Source organism: Electrophorus electricus, chromosome 19, assembly GCF_041902795.1.
Source record: "Electrophorus electricus isolate QZ-2024a chromosome 19, ASM4190279v1, whole genome shotgun sequence".
Taxonomy (NCBI): Eukaryota; Metazoa; Chordata; class Actinopteri; order Gymnotiformes; family Gymnotidae; genus Electrophorus; species Electrophorus electricus.
In genome coordinates, this window is record NC_137515.1 from 20,942,539 (window position 1) to 20,963,656 (window position 21,118).

The 21,118-nt window shown below is 42.4% G+C and overlaps 1 protein-coding gene across 2 annotated transcripts; it reads left to right on the forward strand.

Annotated features, from left to right (window-relative positions):
* The first annotated feature begins 18 nt into the window (after positions 1–18).
* dpysl2b (dihydropyrimidinase like 2b) lies at positions 19–20,039 on the forward strand. 2 transcript variants are annotated; one of them, XM_027026067.3, is made up of 15 exons: positions 19–2,381; positions 2,880–3,176; positions 10,202–10,290; positions 10,606–10,790; positions 11,749–11,913; positions 12,415–12,476; positions 13,282–13,362; positions 13,762–13,830; positions 14,464–14,584; positions 14,791–14,947; positions 15,375–15,516; positions 15,703–15,873; positions 17,033–17,212; positions 17,511–17,676; positions 17,955–20,039. In XM_027026067.3, the coding sequence occupies exons 2-15, from the start codon at positions 2,916–2,918 to the stop codon at positions 18,044–18,046; spliced, it is 1,941 nt and encodes a 646-aa protein (XP_026881868.2). In that variant the 5' UTR covers positions 19–2,381; positions 2,880–2,915; the 3' UTR covers positions 18,047–20,039. The 2 variants fall into 2 exon arrangements, with proteins under 2 accessions (XP_026881868.2, XP_026881869.2); XM_027026068.3 differs by lacking the exons at positions 19–2,381; positions 2,880–3,176 and adding an exon at positions 4,924–5,250.
* The last annotated feature ends 1,079 nt before the right edge of the window (positions 20,040–21,118 follow it).

A 21,118-nucleotide genomic window follows, 5' to 3' on the forward strand; every position in this document is an offset into this window, starting at 1 on the left:
CTTAGAATCTCTCTCTCTTTTACACACACACACAGCTACATAAGCATTGCTTACAAACAGGTCTGTGACAGGTATTCATGCATGATTGGTTCGCTACTGTCTTTTAATAATGTGTTTATATATTTAAATTTATATTTGTGGCATTTAACAGATGCAGATCCAGAATAATTTACAAATGTGATTTGATATTCACACAAAAAGTGCATCCTTATCATTACAAATAGGTTACAGTCCAAAAACACTTTTGATCTCGGATACTAGCAGAAACGAGACTCAGTGCTGATACATAGATGCACAATACAAAGATAAAACATATACATGCTTCTGCTGACATTTTTTCCTAAGTGTGTGATTTAATATTTAGATACTTTTGGATGCGATGGAACTTCAGTCACTGTTTGAAGACAACTGGGCTCAGGAGGTTTGTTCCACCACCCTGACCCTCACCTGGGTGAAAGCACAGAAAAGAGTGTTGATGTGTGTCTAACATGTATTATGGAAGGACAGTGTGTCAAGCCCCGCTATGTTTGTAGTTTGAGCAGTGTGGATTTGCTGTTGTATGAAGGGTTAAGAGGAGTAATAGCATTGCTTTCAGGATCACTGAGGGCACTATGGAGCCTTTACTGTTAACCTCTCCTGCTCTAAAATACTATATTACATTGTCTTTGAAAAACTGCAATTTGATGTGGGACACACCAATTTTCAAATAATGTTTCAAAATGGGTAACCTTGTATTTCAAGTCAATGTTCCGAGGGCTTGTACACTTTAGAAAATTGTGCTTGCAGACAGACCATCCAGAAGATGTTCTATACCACTAATATTACTTGGCTCTTGTTTATTTTAGCTTCATTAGGATAGTCTGGTTTAAATTGACATCTTTTTTTTTTCTTTTTTTTTTTTTTTTAATGGTCTACTCAACTTGATCTCTCTATTACTGTAGTAGTGTACTTCATACTTCAGTAGTGTGTAACTGGCAGGAAACCGGTTGTCTTACTCTTTCCTTTCCATTGGTGCCCTCCAATGGCAGTAATGGGTATCAAAGGGTCTGTCCCAAACCTCTGACAGGGAGGAGGAGAAGAGGTGGTCTGATTGGATCTCTCGCCGCAAGATGTGTGAACACACATACGCAGAACTGCAGCTTTCAGTCAGAATGTGCGGTCAGAGCTCTGTAACTTTAAAACAACCAAAGATCAATGAGAGGCAAAGGCATAATAGGATGAGTCAGCATGCTAAATCTCTAGTTGTCCTCGCTTCTGCTTTGTTTTGGCAGCTCGCGCGTGCCTACAAGCCGTTCCACGTTCCTGGGTGTTATGGGAGCGCGTGTAAAGTAACGCTGCTTTTAAAGCATAAGTTCTGTATATCACACTCCATTCATTTTACACAGTTTATGTTGTACGAAGCGTTCCATAACACACATACACACTCTCATAAAATGGCGTGTGTATGTTTGGGTGGGTAGATGTGTAGCTTGTTACGTCATTCTAGAATAAAATCCTTACCTGTCATGACAGGGTAAAAAACCGGTGACAGTGCAATGAGGCGCTGAATGAACGCTATATGAATTTTAAAATCTAAATATGAAATTTAATTCTCCATTCGAATCCGAAACTAGGCGTTTAGCAATATTATAAGGGAAAATGCAGCGTCGTTATGGAAACCACTTTGGATCAATGTGTCTATGCGTCTTGTCTGTTTGTTTCGGATGACACGACTGTAATTAAGATGGGGGGAAAATGATTTACGTCACAGCTTTAATGTCACTCTTAAATATATATTCATCAACATTTAAAGGTAATAAGAATAAACTCGTATTATGAGATATATTTTATTCAATAAATCTTAATGCCAGCGTCGCATAGTACAAACTGCTTTTTACATATGACACTCATTATTATGATCATTTCCTTTATAGTAAAAAAAAAAAAAACGGAAAGAAAACTCAGCTATGAAGCCGTATCACAAGTAGCTTCCAGGTCAGGTTGTCTGTGATGTGGTCCTATGGTGCTGAAAGGACAGCGCCCGTAACCTTTACCCTGGGCGTGGCAACGCGCCTCACAAATCGGACATTCATTTTCATACCTCGTATCTAGAAGTCACAGCGAACATAAGACATCATAGGAAAGTTTGCCGTGCTCCATTTGTAGCCTTTAGGTTTTTTCCTCTTTTGAGAATCGGGTCTGACGGCGTAGGCGGATGTACTCGCAATAAGTCACTCCACACAAAGGGCACCGCGACAAGTCACCGAGAACAATAGTAAATCCTTAGGTATGAAAATAATGTCTTTGTAACTCGGTGGAACCGTGACATTTCAGGGCACACTCCGCTACCCTCTCTCCGAGGCTAAACCACCTCCTCACCCTTCGGGTACCAAGCTTCCACGGTAACACCGTCTCTATTTTATCCATTTCTTCGACTATTTTCAGTAACCATGTTCAAGATAACTATTTTGACGTGATTTGTGTGTTCATTTCATGCTTTTGATCACGCGCTAAGCAGTAATGTACACTAAAGATCGCATTTTTATTTGCACACGTTAGCAAAAATTCTAACGATTTTGTTGGGATCAGTATATCAGCAGTCTAATTTATAGACAGGTTTTTAATGACAGCAAATTATCATATGGAAAGAACTTTCATACACGTTATTATTATTGTTGTTTTTGTGGTGGTGGTGGTGGTGGTGGTGCCAGCAGCAGTACTACATTGTCATTTTTGTTATAATTATTAATAAACAATTGACTGAGTAGATCTTGCCTACTGTGCATTTCATTTAGATTTGGAGGAGGAGGAGGAAACACTGACAAGAGCAGTGTTCATATAACACCTAACTGCACTCTTGCCAGGCTGCTGCTGTCCTGATTGCTTGAACTTGTTTTCAGACATCTTCCTGGGAGTTGGCAGAAGCTCATTTTGACATGTCTGCCGGTGATGTACCTGCTTTTTTCAAGAGCATGGGTTCCTCTAGCCCCAGTCCACCACGGCAAAAATTCTGTGGCATGTTCTGCCCTGTGGAAGGTTCCACAGAGAACAAAACGCTGGATTTTGACTCGCTGTCCTCGAGAAGCAGCTCGGTGGGTGTGCAAGTGATAGAAAGGCAGAGGGAGATCTCCCAGCCGAGGAAGGTGGAGATCCGTAAAAGTGCAGGCAAAGAGTTACTGCAGAACCTCAATGACAAGGTAAGAGTGATGCAGAATGGTCATGTAGATGTTGTGTTTATCTGTCTCTCTCTCTCTCTGACTGTCTTCCTGCCCGCCACTCTGTCCATTTGTCTATCTCTTTATATCAGATTTAGAATTACATTATTTACTTAAGTAACGAATTTGTATGTTTAAAAACAATTGAGTGATGGTGAGAATGGTCAGTAGGCTATGTTATTCCTTTAAACCAGAGAGAGGAAAAAAATAGTCAGAAATGAGACTACACTGCATTATGCCTTCATCATGTTGTGATCTATGCAAGAAACCAGCAACTACATAAATCAGACAAACCCTAACCCTAATAGCTACTAGTTTTCCTTGCTTTTTTTTCATTATCTTCAAACATGATGGTAGGAATGCAAGAAGCTTGTGTGTCTGGAGCTTGCTATCTGGATGCAGTAACCATAGTTACCTAGCCAGTGTAAAAATGGTGTGTAATGGTGGATGGTAGACTTGGATTCTCTGCAGAGGCGTGTTGTGGGAGCGCCAGACGAGCTTAGGAGAATCTTAGGGCTGCATTCAACAGTCCGCCTGTTCAAGAAAGCACATAGTAGGAAAAATGTCATTCAAGGATCCAAAAATATTGTCATTTGCATTGATGCTCTACAGCATGGATTCATGTTAAATCTGCTTGGGTGTAGATTTTAGTAACATGACACTGGGCTCTTCCCAAACAGAAAGCTTCCCTTGTTCTGCTACACTGTTTGTGAGACACAGTTGTATACTCCCCCACTGTGAGCCCTTAATGCGAGTGCGGATCAATAATGTACAGAAGTGGAACCACAGGACAACTGATCTGACATGTCCACAGGAGCACCTGAGCAGAAATTAATGCAAATGTTACAAAATCTATAATATATTTTCACCATACTTCATGTTAATTTGCATGGAACCTAGATACCTTAAGGCTTATTATTTATATTCAGATTATTTATATTTGGTGGTTATGATTATTATAAATAAATATCTTAATTTAATGGAGTGATCACAGTTCTATGTTTCTGATGGAAAATGATAAACTGCATGTTTTACATGGAAACAGCAGACACTTAAGATTTTGCCTTGGATACACCACTTAATATCATGTTGTACAATTTCATACTTACTACAAACTACTAAACTTTTTATTCAGGTTTTAAATGTAATTTATAGACATTTTTCTCTGAGAGAGACTGTGAATTGGTCTTAAATCAGCTACAAACTTTAGTCTCAATGAAACACTAACACAGGTGATGTCTAAAGAATGCCTAGTGTTAGTGGTTGTACCCAGATTTTGTCATGTAACATCCTAACGTCCTACAAACAAATGCATATGTTGTTATTAACATGATGAATAGACTCACTGTGTGTTTAATACAATAATCGTTATAACTTAGTTTGTTTTAATTTGAATGTTCTCTCTACCAAGTACATTTGGTAAAGGCCGAAGAGAAAGTAAACAATATTTGTTACAGGTCACATACAATTTAATGTTTGATTTTGCAGCTAAAAATCATTTTACTCAATTATAAATCATTTATTCTTAGAATAGAATTATAGAATAGAATATAAAATTTTACTTCGGGCTCTTTCGATCTCTATTTCCCAGTTGTCTAATATGCTTGCGCCTCCACTGACGTGGAGATTTACTCATGATGTTATTTCAGAATCTCGCCGCCACTTTGAAATTAGTTACAATCTGACCGTGCAGTCTGGAGTGCGCGCGGAGGAAATGGTCCTGCAGAGAACAATCTCCCCGCCCAGTCTGACCAAAGACACGGCGCGAGGAGGGGCGGACTAGCCCGTGGAACAGGGCGGGGCCCTGCGCGTGGACGCAGACCTGCAAACCCTGCTCTGTTTCTGGGTCTGTCTGCGCTGACGTCGCGTGTCGGAGGAGAAAGAAAGCGGAGAGGAGAGTTTAGCAGAGGTCTTTTAACCTTGATTCTTCAGCTTTCGTCCGTCTTTAGCTTGAACAAGCGTTCAGCCTCTGCATCTACTCCAGAGATAGCGGGTCATCGCTCGCGACGTGAAGATGTCTGGCTATCAGGGCAAGAAGAACATCCCGCGCATCACCGTGAGTGTCAGGAATGCAGCTCTCTGTCTAGAAAAGGTGCTGAGCACACTGGTGTACATCGCAGGGCATATGCTACGTTGTCAGACGTGAGGTATCTGTAATACCGACGATGCGCACGCTCTTAACGCACTCTTAACACACTTCATGTCCGTTTGCTAGTCCGTGAGATATATGTGGAACAGGCTCGCGTACTGCAGCGGGAGCAGTTTGTACACCCTGCGTCCGGGTGGAGTTATTGGATTTGCAACGTGCCAGAATAAAGTATCAGCAAGTTCTTGCTCGTCTTAAGCATTCTGTTAATGTTGCCGATACAGACACTTTATTGGAGTTATAATTTGTTTAGTTTTCTTAACCTAGCCACGTTTGTAGCTGCCTAGGCGGTTGGGTCCGACATGGTGTCAGACGACACGGCGATGTTCTTTGTTGAGAAGGACTACTGTCATGGCTCTCCGACCGGTGGAGTAAACGCGATAGATTCCTCACATTCGCCGTTCGCAGCTCTGAGTAGCTGGGAGAATGCGTCCTTTTATATTTATAGGAACACTAGGATCGCGGAAAGCTCCGAAATCAGCCGGCGGCGTACTTCTGTCATTGTGACCCATACGCTACGGTGCAGCTTACCACCGATCGGTCAGAGGATCTGCCATCTGAGATCATGGCGATGTGGAAGCGTTACAGACTTCGCCTAATAGGAAGAAAATCGAGCGTGAAGATTCTGATTTTCTCATCACACTAGCGTAGCCAGTTAAACGCATATATCTGTTTCCTCTGCAGCCTGCTCTCAGCCACACCATTTCTCTTTGTAGTCGTCAGTATGGAGTCCAAGGTTTATCGTCTCCACCCCTCTTCAGGGGCGTCTTGTAGGTTCTGACCACGGTGAATGTGCAGAAACAGGTGTATATGAGTTTAGGGAACATACATTTCCCATCCACCTCCTCCTTGTTAGTGAGGGGATTCTGATTTTGTGGCGAGGCAAATGGAGTTGTCTCATCTTAGCCAGAGGCGGGTTTGTCTTTGTGAGAGGAAGTGTGAGGTGGGCTTTGTCAGTGAGGCCTGGGATGGGGGGGGGGGCTTCCTCACCCCCACCCCCAACACCTCCCTGTATGATTCTGGAATCAGCAACAGTTCTTATCCACTGTGCTCTTAACCCACACTTAGTTCCTGTTACTGACCAACAACTCAAAATAAAGAGGCAAAAGGGAACTCCCATCAAAGGAGGATGCGTTCACATCTAAAACTCGACACATGCTTGCGTGTTAATTTCAAAATGCTTTTTGCACTCTTTCAATTTAAATTCAAATGTGTATTTGCCCCATTTGCCAGTTCATCACTTAGAGCTGTGTATGCCACGCCCCTTATCAATCACTTAGAGCTGTGTATGCCACGCCCCTTATCAATCACTTAGAGCTGTGTATGCCACACACCTTATCATTTAGAGCTGTGTATGCCACGCCCCTTAATCATTTAGAGCTGTATATGCCACGCCCCTTATCAATCATTTAGAGCTGTGTATGCCACACACCTTATCATTTAGAGCTGTGTATGCCACGCCCCTTAATCATTTAGAGTTGTATATGCCACGCCCCTTATCAATCATTTAGAGCTGTGTATGCCACACACCTTATCATTTAGAGCTGTGTATGCCACGTCCCTTATCAATCACTTAGAGCTGTGTATGCCACGCCCCTTATCAATCACTTATAGCTGTGTATGCCACACACCTTATCATTTAGAGCTGTGTATGCCACACACCTTATCATTTAGAGCTGTGTATGCCACGCCCCTTATCAATAAATCACTTAGAGCTGTGTATGCCACGCCCCTTATCAATAAATCACTTAGAGCTGTGTATGCCACGTCCCTTATCAGTCAATCATTTAGAGCTGTGTATGCCACGCCCCTTAATCATTTAGAGCTGTATATGCCACGCCCCTTATCAATCATTTAGAGCTGTGTATGCCACACACCTTATCATTTAGAGCTGTGTATGCCACGTCCCTTATCAATCACTAAGAGCTGTGTATGCCACGCCCCTTATCAATCACTTATAGCTGTGTATGCCACACACCTTATCATTTAGAGCTGTGTATGCCACACACCTTATCATTTAGAGCTGTGTATACCACGCCCTTTATCAATAAATCACTTAGAGCTGTGTATGCCACGCCCCTTATCAATAAATCACTTAGAGCTGTGTATGCCACGTCCCTTATCAGTCAATCACTTAGAGCTGTGTATGCCACGCCCCTTATCAATCATTTAGAGCTGATTATGCCACACCCCTTATCTATCGATCACTCAGTCTGTATGCCATGCCCCTTATTTATCAATGACTTAGAGCTATGTATGCCAACCCTTTGTCTCTTGTGTCCACTTTATCCATGCCGCACGAGAGAAAGCTTGTTTAGAAACAAACTGTCCAGATACATGTGCTGAATATGAATTTGAATGGTCTGTTCCACTGGTCTCTTTAAAAACAAGCTAACAGGTCAGAACAGTAGGTGCTAGTGTTAGTAAAGTAAAGACTTGTAAAATATAAGAGCATAATAATAACCAGAGGCAATTATCTTTATGACTAAAACCTAAACTAATGATTAAAGAAGCCAATGAGGTATGAGACTAAAACTGCAAGCTGATTTAGTCTTTTTAAAATCATTTTGGCACAAGATGTGTAAAAGTAGGGGATCTAAGATTGTAAGTTACACTGACATCTTGGTCGGAACTGTCAGCTCAAAGCTTTTTGGTGTGAGTAGAATGGCTTGGGTCAGTTTCAGCCAGGTTGCCATCATCGCTTATGGCTTATCGTTTTCCTATTTCTACCATATGGGAACCATATTCTACTTACTTCTGTCATGGGCTGGCTGTCGTCAGTCCCACCTACTGCTGCCATGGAGAGTGTTGATATGCCATGAATTGCAGTCATCAGCCCCTCCTACTGCTGCCATACGGGGGTGACGCATGCTGGTCACCCCCTGGGTTAGAGGGTTAGGGTTAGGGAGGGTTAGGGTTAGGGAGGGTTAGAGTTAGTGTTGGGGTTAGGGTGGATTAGGGTTAGGATATGTAATTACAACATTACAAAGCAGTTGTTCTGATAGTCAGATACAGAGTGAATGTGCAGCATCAACACTTTCACACACAGACACTTAATCTAAAGAATGTAAAGACATTTTCTAGTGTATTTTATTTTATTTCTATTTATTTGTACCAGAACATTGATCTCTTCTACATTTTTTGTTATTCATTTGTAGATCCACCAATATTATGAACTTTTTGCAAAGATCCTTTGATTTATTTTTTTTTTTTTTGATTTTTTAATGGTCTTTAATGTGGTAGAAGCAATTTTTCATATTAGTCAGATAAAGTCAAAATTGTTAATGTTTTATGAGTTGTAATAAGATTAATTTCTGTTGTCCTTGGGTCTTTGTTTTTAATTACAACTATAGTGCCTTTCGCCAGGGCTGAGAGATGGAGTTGGGGGTGGGGTTTAAGTTAGAGGTAGGGATGGGGGTGGGGTTTAGGTTAGAGGTGGGGATGGGGGTGGGGTTTAGGTTAGAGGTGGGGATGGGGGTGTGGTTTAGGTTAGAGGTGGGGATGGGGGTGTGGTTTAGGTTTAGGTTAGAGGTGGGGATGGGGATGTGGTTTAGGTTTAGGTTAGAGGTGGGGATGGGGGTGGAGCTGGGTAGGGGATATCTAGCCAAGTACTGGCCTGAGTTGCTGGGCTGCTGTCAAGCATGCAAAGAGGCAGCGTTCTGGAACAGAGGCGTCTTTGTCTGGGGACGATGCAGAGGGCCTTGTGAAAGAAAGGATCCTGAGAAATGCCCATTCCCTGAGGACATGTGTGTAAAGAGAAGAGGAGTGTGTGTTTGTGTCTATATGGGTGTGTGGGTGAGTGTTAGTGTGTATGGGTATGTATGTGAATGTTGGTGTGGGTGTGGAAGGCTGATTTAGTGGGGCTAGTCCTGGTCACTGATTTTTCTCCATTGTATCTGGCCCTGAGTGCTGATTGGCTTCTACCATATCACATGTCTCATTTGTAATGTTGCTGGGGCAACGTCTTCAATGCAGAACCACAGCAGGCCGTGATGCCAAAACACTTAGCTCCTGGTGTTTACCAGACCTATTTCTCCTCAGTGTAATCAGCAGCAGAACACAGCAAACATCAGAATGTACAAGTAACAATGCATTAATAATGCTCATTAGCGTATTAACAGTTAGTGCAATATCAGTTAGCAGTGTTATCCCAGTTAGCACAGTGTCAGTTATCACAGTATTAACCCTGTTCCTACATACCCTTTAAGATTTCAGTTTTTGTGCAAAAAGTTAGCATTTGTGAGTGTTTTAAAGTATCTTTTAAGAAGAAAGGAACAGGCCTTGCAAAATATGATGGATTGGGACAGCACATTAGGACATTGTGATGTTGACATTTCTGGGACATTGTATCAAAGTGATCTTAGGTTAGGATTAGGGTTTACACTATGGTTAGGGTTAGGGTTTACCCTAGGGTTAGGATTAGGGTTAACACTAGGGTTAGGGTTAGGGTTAACCCTAGCATTAGGATAAGGGTTAACCCTAGGGTTAGGATTAGGGTTAACTTTAGGGTTAGGATTAGGGTTAACCTTAGGGTTAGGGTTAACCTTGGGCGTTTTAGGGGATGCTGGTAGCCCTCTCCAATGAATTGCTGGCAGATTGTAAAGGCGTGTGACTGGTGTTGTGTTTGAGCCATACCCAGTATTTTGCCTCATGCGTATGTTTTTAAACTGCTACTTACAATGTGTCACATTGTTTCCTGCACAGGCTGACATGCATTTCTTACTGTATTAAATGTCCTTCAGTTTAGACTACAATTGTTGACTGAAATTGTTTAAACTTATCAATTTAAACTTATCAATTTAGCATCCCCTTAATGTTTTCTATTCAAAAAACATTATATTAACTTTTTTTTAACCTCCAGAGTGAGCGTCTACTAATTAAAGGAGCCAAGATCGTGAATGATGACCAGTCCTTGTTTGCAGACATCTACATGGAGGATGGACTTATCAAGTAAGTGTCTGACTGCATGCTCACTTCAGAAACTGATTTCAGACAGACTAAAATAGAGATATTGGGTCTTCTTTATAGCATTCCTTTGGTTCGCAAGAATACTGTAAGAATAAACTTTTTAAAAAAGAACATTTCCAAATTAAGACTTTCACAAAGAACAAACTTTAGATATCAGCTAAAAATGCCACCTCTCCTTACTTATCCTTTCCTTTTTTCTCCCTCTTTCTTGCTTTGTCATTCTTTCTTTTTCCCTCTCCTCTACTTCCTTCCTTCCTCTTTCTCTCTTCCTTTCCTGTTCTCTTACACTCCACTCAGGCAGATTGGGGAGAATTTGATAGTCCCTGGTGGAGTTAAAACCATTGATGCCCAAGGGCGGATGGTTATGCCAGGGGGCATCGATGTTCACACACGCTTCCAGATGCCAGACCGAGGCATGACTGCTGCTGACGACTTCTACCAGGGCACTTGTGCTGCTCTGGCAGGAGGCACCACCATGATTAGTGAGTCTCTGCATGACCTAACCCTAACCCTAATCTCAGATCCCTGCCGTACATAGAGGTGAGTTCCCACACCTCTATGTATTTGAAACACTACAGGGTTTAAACTGGGCTGGGTTTGGGCATGTGTCTGCTTTAGCCCGAACCCAGGAGCTCATTCTCAAGTGGAGGAAGTTTGGGAAATTGTGCTGATTTTCTGCCCTCAGGAACTGAAATTGGGCACTTTTGCTCTGCAAAGATATTTCTTTTTATACATTATACAATTCTACAATATACAGTAGAATTAAGTGTGCTGCTGTAATCAAATACGAGTCAAATGTACATGGATAATTACAATCCTGTGACTTGTAATCCAATTCAGACTCTTCTGCAGGAAAAACAATGATTAAGCGCCAAGCTCACACATCCAAAATACTAATAATTTACAAGCAGCAAATCAAATGGATCTGCATATTTGCCTTCATTGTTCCTTTTATGACTGAGTAGTGCTGTGTTGTGTTTTTGTGCTGAGTCACCACCATGACGTATGAAGATGCAAGTTCTCATGCAGCAGAGTGTGGTGGTGGAGTATGATGGAGTGTGGTGGAGAGTGGATGCCATCATGTATGATGGCATGTGGTAGAGTGGTGGAGTACGATGGAGTGGTGGAGTATGATGGAGTGTGGTAGAGTGTAGTGGAGCTGACCACAGTACAGAGCAGCACTCCCAGGTTTCGCCACCATGCTACATCAGAACTTATTCATATCAGTCACATTGGTTAATAAGTTAATTTTCGTATCAGTAGCAGCTGCTTAAACACTGTGTGGTTGTGTATGTGTGTTTGCATTTGCTGGTGGTGTTTATTGTGGTGTGATTTGTACATCTGTGTGTACTCTTTTTGTTGTAATGCGGTGTTTGCATATGTGTATCAGCATATCTCACTCCATATTTTAACTGTTCTGTTTGTGTGTGTTGTGAACAGTTGACCATGTGGTGCCAGAATGTGGGATAGGGCTCCTAGCTGCATTTAATCAGTGGCGGGACTGGGCCGACAGTAAGTCCTGCTGTGACTACTCCCTCCATGTGGACATTACCGAGTGGCACAGGGGCATCCAGGAGGATATGGAGACACTCGTAAAGGACCACGGTACACCTCACACAACCTCCCACAACCTCACCTGTACACCGACACCACACCTCGCGCAACCTCACCTGTATAGCCACACCACATCTCACACAACCTCACCTGTACACCTACACCTCATACAACCTCACCTGTACACTCATGCCACACCTCACACAACCTCACCTGTACACCTACACCACACCTCACAAAACCGTACCTGTACACCTACACTACACCTCACACAACCTCACCGGTACACTCAACCACCCTTACATGGACACCCACCCCATGGCACAGTGTAGTTTTTCACACACGTGGTTTAATTGAAGATCTTGATTGTGCTGACTTGCCTAAAGGTGTGTCAGAGTAGGTGAGTCCTTACAGATGTAGTGCTGTGATCCTTCAGGGTGGGAGGGGGTGGTCATAGATTATGGCATATGTTATATGTGTATTATATTATCTCATAAGCATATTTCAGGAGTTCTATCCTCATTCAATCCTTTATTATGTTTGCCACTGCAGGGGTGAACTCTTTCCTGGTCTACCTGGCCTACAAAGATGTTTTCCAGCTGACCGATTCTCAGGTATGAGCCAATTCTGTGTTCACTGGCCTTCAGATATGCTTTCCCTGCACAGCCAGTGTCAAACCGGACCTAGTGGGCACTGCAACGCAGTTTCTTTTAGAAGAGAGGCTATCCAGAAATTCTGAATCAACTGACCCTGGTGTGCAGAAAGAACAGAATGAAGACATATCAGTATTACTTTAACCCAAAACCCTAAACCCTAACCGTAAACCTAACCCTAAACCCCAAACCTTAACCCTAAACTCTAACCCTAAACCCTAACCCTTTGTGACATATTCATAAACAAAGCAGACTTGGGTAGTGGAACACTCAGCTTTCCACCTGTGTGAAACATCTAAACATACATGACTTCTCTCACCCAGAAATCAGAAAGTCTGTTAAATATAGCCATAGTGTTTGTATGTATGTGTTTCTGTGTCTTTGTCTGTGTCTGTGCCCGCGTGTGTGTGTGTGTGTGCACATTACTGTGCTGTACATGTATTGGGTGTGTGTGTGTGTGTGTGTGTGTGGGTGTGTGTGGGTGTGTGTGTGGGTGCACATTACTGTGCTGTACATGTATTGGGTGTGTGTGTGTGTGTGTGTGCACATTACTGTGCTGTACATGTATTGGGTGTGTGTGTGTGTGTGTGTGTGTGTGCACATTACTGTGCTGTACATGTATTGGGTGTGTGTGTGTGTGTGTGCGTGCGTTTTGTGTCCTTGTCTTTGTATGTTCATGTCCAATTGTGTTAATGTGTCTGTGTGTGCATTTGTTTGTGTGTGTGTGTGTGTGTGTGTGTGTGTGTGTGTGTGTGTACCTCTGCAGATCTATGAGGTGTTCAGTGTGATCCGTGATCTGGGTGCTGTCGCGCAGGTTCATGCTGAGAATGGAGACATCATTGCTGAGGTAAGATTCTGAAGAGCAGTCCACATTCCAGCAGCATCCAGCCACACCACTGGAAATAAACTGTTTAAAAGTTTATGTCCAAACTCTTTTTGTGTAATGAGCATTTAGACTTTATACTGGCAGTACCAACCAAAGCCTCTTTATGATGTCAGGGGAATTGAATGAAAACATATATTTGACTCTGGACAGATAGTGTGTGTATGTGATCTCTAAAGATAAGAGAACACGTTATGCTAAGACTTAAGTTTGGTTACAGAGTCACAGAGAGAGACACAATAGTTTAGATTTCTTTTAATCAATTTTAATCTGATATGCATTTCTGTTCTTTATAATTCTGTTTTGTCATCTATTTTTATGCCTCTCTTTATCTGTCTTTGTTGTGTCTGTTATTCGGTGCAGGAACAGCACAGGATTCTGGACCTGGGCATCACTGGACCTGAGGGTCACGTGCTGACTCATCCAGAGGAGGTAATGGGACACTCACATTCTTCCGTCATTCATGTCTGTCTACTGATGTGTTCATATGTCTGCTTGTCAGCAATGAGATGAGTTCACATTATTTGTTAGAAGAGGTATTTTCATGCCCCATCTTGCTAGGATAAAGTATTCACACCCACTTTATGAAATTATAATGAGGTCTTATCAGAACTCTCCCCACTTGTGCACCCTGGTTCATATTTATTATATGGTTTTAACTGAATGATCTTGCATGTAAATGAAGGGCAAAACTTGAAAATGGATCTGTATTTGTATAGTGAGATGTTTGATAAATATGTACCCAGTTGGTTACACACCATGTTTTTTTTCTGTGGTCTAATGAAATGTTGTAGTGTAGTGACCCAGATGTAACAACATTACACATGTACTATTAATGTAGTAACAATGCATTCGTAATGGCACTGACATAGCACCTGTAAAGTAACAACTACAAATGAAATGTAATAGTTGTAAAGTTATGGCTTGTACTTTAATGACATCACACATAATATGACAGACAGTACTGACATAACCACTGCTCTCCTTTGGTGTATGTGGTATGCAATTTAATGACATCAAATATAATATAATCACAGGCAGAACTGACATGACCACTGTGTTTAGGTGGAGGCAGAGGCAGTCAATCGCTCTGTGACAGTGGCCAATCAGACCAACTGCCCACTCTACATCACCAAGGTGATGAGCAAGAGTGCGGCTGATGTCATCGCCCAGGCCCGGAAGAAAGGTGAGAGTCATAAACGGTTACGGTAGGTCACAGGTTACGGTAGTTTAAAGTGCCTTGTGAAGACCACGTTTATGCTCAGAGACTAAAGTCATTCGTAACATGCTTTGCATGGCTAATGCTCTATTAAATGACACTGTAGCAGGGGACTCCAGAATTTAAGACCAACATATAATCAGTTTTTTGGTTTTTGTGATTGGTGATGGCAGGGACTGTAGTGTTTGGCGAACCGATCACTGCAAGTCTGGGCACAGACGGCTCACACTATTGGAGCAAGAACTGGGCCAAGGCTGCAGCTTATGTGACATCCCCGCCCCTGAGTCCTGACCCCACGACACCCGACTATCTCAGCTCCCTGCTGTCCTGGTGAGAACCTGCCGAGTATTCTGAGTACTCATGTTCTGAGGCCAAATGGATTTCTGCTTTTTAATTTTAGAAACCTAGTGGAAATAAGACACAGCTAATGGCAATTTTAAACCTTCAAAGTGTGAAAAAGAAACAGCTAAAAGACACAAATAAGAGGAGAACAAAATTATGGATACTGCTCGGCTGGGATTATAGGATTATAGGATTATTAGAAGGATTATCCACTCTTCTGGAACAGGGAAAAAAAAGATTCTCTCAGCTTTTTGTCCTCATCTAACACACACTTCTCCTTTATCTTTCTCTCACTTATTTACCTGTCTCTCTTTTGCCTTTACCTCACTTATTCTCTTTCTCTCTTTGTCTCTCTCTCACTCTCTTTCTTTCCCTCTATCTTTCTTGTTCTTTCTCTTTTTCTTCCTCCCTCCAGTGGGGACTTGCAGGTGACTGGCAGCGCCCACTGCACATTCAGCACGGCCCAGAGAGCTGTGGGTAAAGACGACTTTACCCTCATCCCAGAGGGCACCAATGGCACAGAGGAAAGGATGTCAATCATCTGGGACAAGTGTGTGGTGAGTGAGAGACGGGCTCTTCCTACGCACTGGAAAGTAAACTAGTGTCAAATTATTTACCCGGCTTCCGTTTCAGATGTATCGGATGCAGCTTTTTAACTGCCATTCACATTTATGTGCACCCAAGTATATGCATTCTTACATGCACATACCAGATCACATGACACATGCTTCTTCCCCACCCAGGTGACTGGTAAGATGGATGAAAACCAGTTTGTGGCTGTGACCAGCACCAACGCAGCTAAGATCTTCAACTTGTACCCACGTAAAGGCCGTGTCGCTGTGGGCTCTGATGCGGATCTGGTCCTGTGGGACCCTGACATCACCAAGATCATCTCTGCCAAGAGCCACAATCTGGTGAGTCCATCCAGCAGAAGGGTTGGGGTTTAGGGCTAGGGGTTAGGGCCTAGGGTTATTGTTAGGGTTAGGGTTAGAGTTAGGGGTAGGGTGTTAGGATTAGGGTTGGGGTTAATATTTAGGGTTAGAGTTGGGGTTTAGTGTTAGGGTTATGGTGACCCTAACCATCCAGCAGAAGTACAAGAACAACAAAATCCCCCAAAGACAAAAAAAAAAAAAGAAGCAAGAACTAAGTTTATTCCTAACAGGATTATGCTGAATAATGATGGTGCACTGGGATTCCATTAAAGATGTCATGTTTCTGTCCTTATAAGGTATTCTCTTGCAGACTCATGTCCAAAGCCATGTTTGTAAAGGGGGAGGGTGTAAATAAGATGTGTATTGTTCAGTAGAGCTAGGCTGTGGGGTTCAAACTCATAGGAATGAGGTCATTGCCTGAGTGTTGGACCATGTCTGTGATTGATAGTGGCCATGACAAGTTGTGTGAGAAACATTCTGGGGGTGTGTGAGTGTGTTTAAGTGAGTTAGTGTTAGAGTGCGTGTAAGTGAATATATTACATGATTACATTGGAGTGCCAAAATGACCTCATGTTGTGAGAATCAATGTACCTTCATTAATTCAGCGTCTCAGTTATTGAGGAGTGCAAACACACCACCTCCCAGAACGCACACCCTAAAACACACCACCTCCCAGAACGCACACCCTAAAACACACCACCTCCCAGAACGCACACCCCAAAACACACCACACCCCAGAACGCACAACCTAAAACACACCACACCCCAGAACGCACACCCTAAAACACACCACACCCCAGAACGCACACCCTAAAACACACCACACCCCAGAACGCACACCCTAAAACACACCACACCCCAGAACGCACACCCTAAAACACATATATATATGATTAGAAATTAGATTACTTTTTTCTCTTAAACTGCATGACTCCATCTTCAGTCTTACTGCTGTTTTAAGGAATGCATAATTTTATGTGGGAAAAAAGGTTTTAAGAAAAAGTTTACTAAATAATAGTTTGACTCAGACTGTATCAGTTTGTTAAAAATAAGTATCACATATTTTTTCTTGTTTCCTCTTTGCTTCATTAAGCACCTATCCAAGCTCATACCAAGGCTGTGTGTGTGTCCTTGATGGCAGGCGGTGGAGTATAACATCTTTGAGGGTATGGAAGTGCGGGGAGCTCCACTGGTAGTGATTAGCCAGGGGAAAATTGTGCTAGAGGATGGAACCCTCCACACAACAGAGGGCTCAGGACGCTACGTGGCCCGGAAACCCTACCCCGACTACGTTTACAAGAGGATAAAGGCCCGCAGCCGGGTGTGCACCAGTTCTGCCTTCTTCCTTTCTAACCCCAAGCCCAACCCTAACTCTGACCCTATCCCTAACCCTATCCCTAACCCTTTCTGTTTAAGATGCTTCTTTTTGGCTGTAGTTACTATATATTCTGTTTTGGTTTATGGTTTTGTTTTGTTTTTTTATGTATTTACTCTGTACTGTACTTAATCATAATCCTATAATGAAAACATGGAAGAGGTAAATATGCATGAAAGAGTTAAATATTCGAAACTAGAAAGTTAAATAAGCATTTTTGGTGATTAACCTGTGTGTCCTGTAGCTTGCTGAGTTGAGGGGTGTCCCCAGAGGCCTTTACGATGGGCCAGTGTGTGAGGTGTCTGTGACCCCTAAGGCTGTGACTCCGGCTTCCTCAGCCAAGACGTCCCCGGCCAAGCAACCCACACAGCCTGTCCGCAACCTTCACCAGTCTGGATTCAGTCTGTCTGGTGAGTCCTGTTAGGATGTGCTGAGAGAGAATATGCAACCACAGGACTGCAGACTAACACACTGCTGAGACACTAGTTTCCTGCCTGGTCCTGTACAACTTAATGTTAAACAAACATCAGTTGAGTATGAGATACTCCAGGGACAGACCAGAAACAATGCTAAACATCTGATGTGCTGGTGATCATAATCTGTAAGTAAAGGTAACACACTGTGTGTGGGATAACTATGCTATTTCACAGCTTTATATTGATATTTTCTCCCTTTGTCTTGTCCACAGGTGCTCAGATTGACGACAATGTTCCACGTCGCAACACTCAACGCATTGTGGCACCCCCTGGTGGCAGGGCCAACATTACAAGCCTTGGCTAAAGCTCTCCTCACTCTGTAGGAGACTGGGAGCTTACAGGAGTTTGGGGGGTTGGGGACGTCTGAAGGTGGTCGTTTTCCCAACACCAACTTCCATCCAGAGCCAAATCCTCCTTTGGGCCTGTGACTCTCCCCCTAGACCTTCTGAAGCCCCTGCACCTCCCTGCACTCTCATCACTCTCCATCCTCCCTCTCCTAGCGGAGAATCTAGAGAAAAAAGAAATATTTGCCTCATACGAAGATAAAAGGGAAAAAATTAACACTTCATATTTGAGCACCTTTAATGGTATGATTTAGCATTTTTATACTGTACTTTCTACCTACCATTTGTCATTAATATTATTTTTTGTTTAATTTTTTTTTATTGGACGGGTCCAGTTAGACTACGCTGAGCAGTTATTGCTTACCATTGTAACTTTATTTAACAAGGTCAGCGGGGCACAGTCCTGTAGGTCAACATTCGTCAACAGTCTTCTGTCAGTTTGTGGGTGAAATATCTATAAGGAGAAGGAGGAATGTCAATATTCATAAAAATGGGCATACAGGAGTCAAGGTCAAATTCAAGGTAAATTTGAATGTTCTTCAGTCAGCTCATAAAAATGGTTATACTGTAAAATAAACAACCCTTCTGGATCATGTCCAAGAAAAACAGAATCACTGAATGAGGTGACTGAGATGCACATGGTGGTACATCACCAGACTGTGCTGTGTTTAACTCTGTTTTGTATGCCTGTAAAGATTTATGACTGCATATAAAACCAAGTAATGAGCAAAGCCCTGTTAAGAAAAGAGCCCCAATGATGTTAAACTTGGATTCCTCTCATTTCAGTCACAAATTGCATTTTAATATGATCTGACTAAACGCAGCATTGAGCTTCATATTTAGAAGTTGCATTAGCATGTTGCGAACAGTCCATGAAAGTGGGGTGTATTTGGCTGTAAATGAGTAGTGCTAACCCTGACCCTAGTGTCTGGTCACGGGCTGGGGTGGCGACGTCCTGTGTGTGGATGTGTGTCAGGGCCACTGGTGTAATAAGAGGGTCCACTGTACTGGCAGCTACATGTGGCACAGGAATACGGAACAACTGGGAAGCACCATGGAAATTAAGGACATTTTGGGTTTTGAGTTCCTGCTTTTTACAGCTGTTTTCTACTCGGGTGACATGGAGAGAATGAGTGAAACATGGGTGTCGACTAGAGTTGGAACATTCACTTCTGTCACTCCAGTAATGCTAGAGCCAGTGCTGCCATCCTGGTTTATAACAACAATGGTTGTAGTTGCTACCGTCAGTGCAGTTTTACAGTATTTGCATATTTCATATGCTGCAAATGCTGCCTTGGCCATTGAATGTGATCCTTGTGATAATGTAGTTGTTAAGCTCACACTGATGGAAATGTAAATGAATGTCTTTTGTCTTTTAACCCTAATCTTAGCTTTATTATCTGTGCCTAATGTCACAGAAGTGTACGGAGTGTTTTTTTAGACCAATTTTGTTCTTTTTGCTAAACTTATTGATGAAAAAGAAGGCTATAGACATAAAATAGCCAATGTTAACCGATGCAAAGGTGCCAGATTCCTCTTCCCTATCCATCTTCACAGTGCTTTCAAAGTCTGTGAGTCTGCAGTGGACTGCCCACGGGTGTAGTGTCCATGATAGTAATGTTAGTGTAATGACTGATGTGTATGCAACTTTGATGCATAATGTGAGAACTGCTACACATTAACCAATCAGTTTTTTTCTGCATCATGGTGGCAAACAGCTGCAGTCTTGCCCCAAATGAAGGGCCAAGCTGTGAAAGTGGATGCTGGACCATGCAGTGTGTAATATGGTTGTAGTGTAGTGGGCAAAGAAAGTGCTGTGCTGGATTGAGTATACTTCCCTATGTTTCTCACGAGACCCTAAGCAATTCCACCCGTCCATTTTTTTCTGTTTTGTGTATTCTGTTTCTCATTTAATAAACCCATCATACATGTTTTTTCCCTCTCCTTTACAAACGTTTGGCCTGTGTTATACTTTTCTGCTTTTTGACTACACACACACACATGCACACACCTCGAGCTGCATGCTCCTCCAACTCCTCCTGTAGTGAGAGTCTGTTTTGCTGCCAACACACAAGATTCAGAAGCTGTTTTTCATCTCAGAGAACTGGAATTAGATGCACACCACTGACTTTAAAGGGTCATATCCAAGGGGATTTACAAATTCAAGTTAGCAGAGTACCTGAAAAATAGAGTCACTGCTTTGAGGTCTGCAGCATTCAGACCTATCAGTAATAAGTACAGGTAGGGTTAGGGTGCAGGGTTAGAGTTAGAGTAGGTAAGTACAAGTACAGGCCTAAAGGTGAAGACCCGTTAGTAGTAAGTACAGGGTTAACCTTAAATGATGACATGTTTTTAGCATGAATTTTTTTTTTGTGTGTGTGTATCTCAAACAGAGAGTTACATGAGGATCAAAATGATACAGTCCTTTATTAATTGTTCTAATTTATTAAATCGTTAAATCTATTGTTAGGTTTCAGATAGAAATCTTACCCAGGTTTCTCTTGAGATTTAAAAGTATTTCCATGTTATCATTTCTCATATTTCATTCCCTTCTACTCTGTGTTCATTGTTATCCAGCATTACCATGACTACTGGACCCTCCAGTCCTCAGGGTCTGGCTCTGTATTTGTCATGGCAACACACTTGACAAGTCAGAAGTTGCCCATAGCAACCCTTCTGGACACGGTGCTATTACAACAACATTGACTCACTAGACGATGCATTTTAACCATTTAAAACTCATCAGTTTCCAACATTTTCAAATGGAGGCCGTCCACATCATCCACTCGTGTTAACCCTAACCCACTCCTTGTATGCGTCAGTTTTAGTATTTAAATTTTTGGTGACTTGCTGCTCCCCTTCTGTCTGGGATGTTCATTCTCCAATATGTGTGGCCTGGTTGTGGCAGGAACATAATGCTTTGGCTCACAGGTCCCTGTGAGTCTACATCAGTTATAGACCCTGATAGCCCCCTTCTGCCTAAAAAAACAACCCATAGTATCCTCATGTATGCATGTGTATTAAACTGATCT